The 2091-nt window shown below is 23.8% G+C and overlaps 1 protein-coding gene across 1 annotated transcript in view; it reads right to left on the bottom strand.

Annotated features, from left to right (window-relative positions):
* Positions 1–204: 204 nt before the first annotated feature.
* LOC100201522 (COMM domain-containing protein 9) overlaps positions 205–2091 on the bottom strand; it is a 3960-nt gene continuing 2073 nt past the window's right edge. Inside the window, exon 3 of the mRNA XM_065790308.1 lies at positions 205–420. Coding sequence (XP_065646380.1) covers positions 286–420 — 135 coding nt within the window. The 3' untranslated portion in view covers positions 205–285. The remainder of the gene's footprint in view (positions 421–2091) is intronic.

Genomic DNA, 2091 nt, shown 5'->3' with positions numbered 1-2091 from the left:
TTGTGCTTGATCTCCCTAACTCACTCATGCACTGAAACCTTCACAGCTCCCTATTTTAAAGCAAATTTAATGTTTAATAAAATCTTGTAAAATTGTTTAGCATTATTAAAAAATTTAAAACAAAAATTTAATGTTTAAAATTCATTTGTTTTATATGATTATAAAATATTTTTTATCAATAATGACATGAAATAGAATGCAATGTAAATAAACAGTAAGACTGTTTCACATATATCAAAAAAATTAGATAAAAATAAAGTATTTAACATTTTCTATAACAAATTTTTATTTTGACACCACTGAATTTAGTTGATCTCTTATCTTTCCTAGTCCATCTAACATAGTGTCAAGTGTTTGCTTAGAGAGTTGAACAGTTTTCACTTGCACTTTTTCTTCATTACTGTTTCCATAATCAGCAACCTTAAAAAATAATTTTCAGTTTTATATATATATATACATACATATATATATATATATATAGATATATATATATATATATATATATATATATATATATATATATATATATATTTATATATATATATATATATATATATATATATATATATGTATATATATATATGTATATATATATATATATCTATATATATATATATATGTATATATATATATATGTATATATATATATATATATATATATATATATATGTATATATATATATATATATATATATATATGTATATATATATATATGTATATATATATAAAGAATTAAAGGTAGTTAGTTATCTTAGATTTTTTTACTGGACAGGGGCACAAATATAGGGGCAATAACTATTGAGAACCCTGCATTATTGTTTAAATGTTATACTTAAAAAGATAATTTACAAAATTTTATGTAAAAAATACTTGATATTTTTTTAAAATAATGCTGAACAATACAGTTTTTTTTAATGCAGTTTTTTAAAAGACCTCCATAATATAAGGGATATTAAAAGATTTTATATTAAAAATAAATAAAAATTCTTAATGAAAAAAGTCAAAACTTGTTACAAACAACTTTTATTAGGTTTGGTTTTTACTTGAGTTCAATCCCCACCACAACTCTGGTATTACTGCATCTAACTTGTTTCTGCGCACAGCGGCTTTGTTCATCAAGGTTTGTCTTATGGAGTTACAGGTTGTAACCACAACTACATTAGTCTCCTTGACTGTAGTGGTCTTCTCGGTTTCAGGGAGGTGAATTAACATTAAAAAAATATTTGATAATTAACTAAAAATTATTATATGATAATTCATTTAATCTTTTATAATAAGACAGGAGTAAAACACTCTAGTGTTTTACTTCTATTTTATCCATGTAATGTTGCAATAATGTCACTAACTTGATATCATTGAATACCTGGTGTTAGTGGATACTTATAGTGGATATGCCAGCTTTTTGTAAACAGCTAATTCAAACAGAATCACCTTTAAAATATTCAGTGACTTTAGCATAATATTTTGACAATATTCAGTGACTTTTGCTCATTCCATTGTTTTATAATGATATGAGCAAGCTCCATTGATAGCAGGAACATTTTTTTATATTTTAATTTATTTATTCAAGTACTTTATATGTATTAGCAGCTGTTTTGCTTTCAGATAAATAGAGAAATAACCTAATTAATTATGATTTCAGATAAATAGAGAAATTTAAATCACATCAATCAGAATTGATATGATATTTGAAACATTGCTAAAGATTGCCTCAGTATAGTAAAGCAGATTGTCACATATAACACAATAACATTTGCTTTTTAAAAATAGGTTTCCATTTGAAGACCTCACATATATATGACAAATGAATGAAGAGTTGCCTGATGTTGTGAAAAATAAGATAACTTTATCCTGAATGACAAATGAAATTTTTTAGCAAAATCCATTTATATAATACATTATATTATGCTTTCAGGTTGTCTTTGAGCTGCTTAGTATATCGGTATGTATGGGATTTGCTGACTTAATAATGTTTTAGAAGTTTAAACAAGTTTTTTGTTAACTCTGCTAAAAACTGGTCAGGGTTATTAACTATTGTTTCTAGGGAGCACCTATCAGTTTTCAACCATTGTTTATAAGTTGTTTCATTT

The sequence above is a fragment of the Hydra vulgaris genome, chromosome 02, assembly GCF_038396675.1.
Source record: "Hydra vulgaris chromosome 02, alternate assembly HydraT2T_AEP".
Taxonomy (NCBI): Eukaryota; Metazoa; Cnidaria; class Hydrozoa; order Anthoathecata; family Hydridae; genus Hydra; species Hydra vulgaris.
Note: the sequence above shows the minus strand (reverse complement) of the source record. Positions and strands in the feature narration are given on the sequence as shown.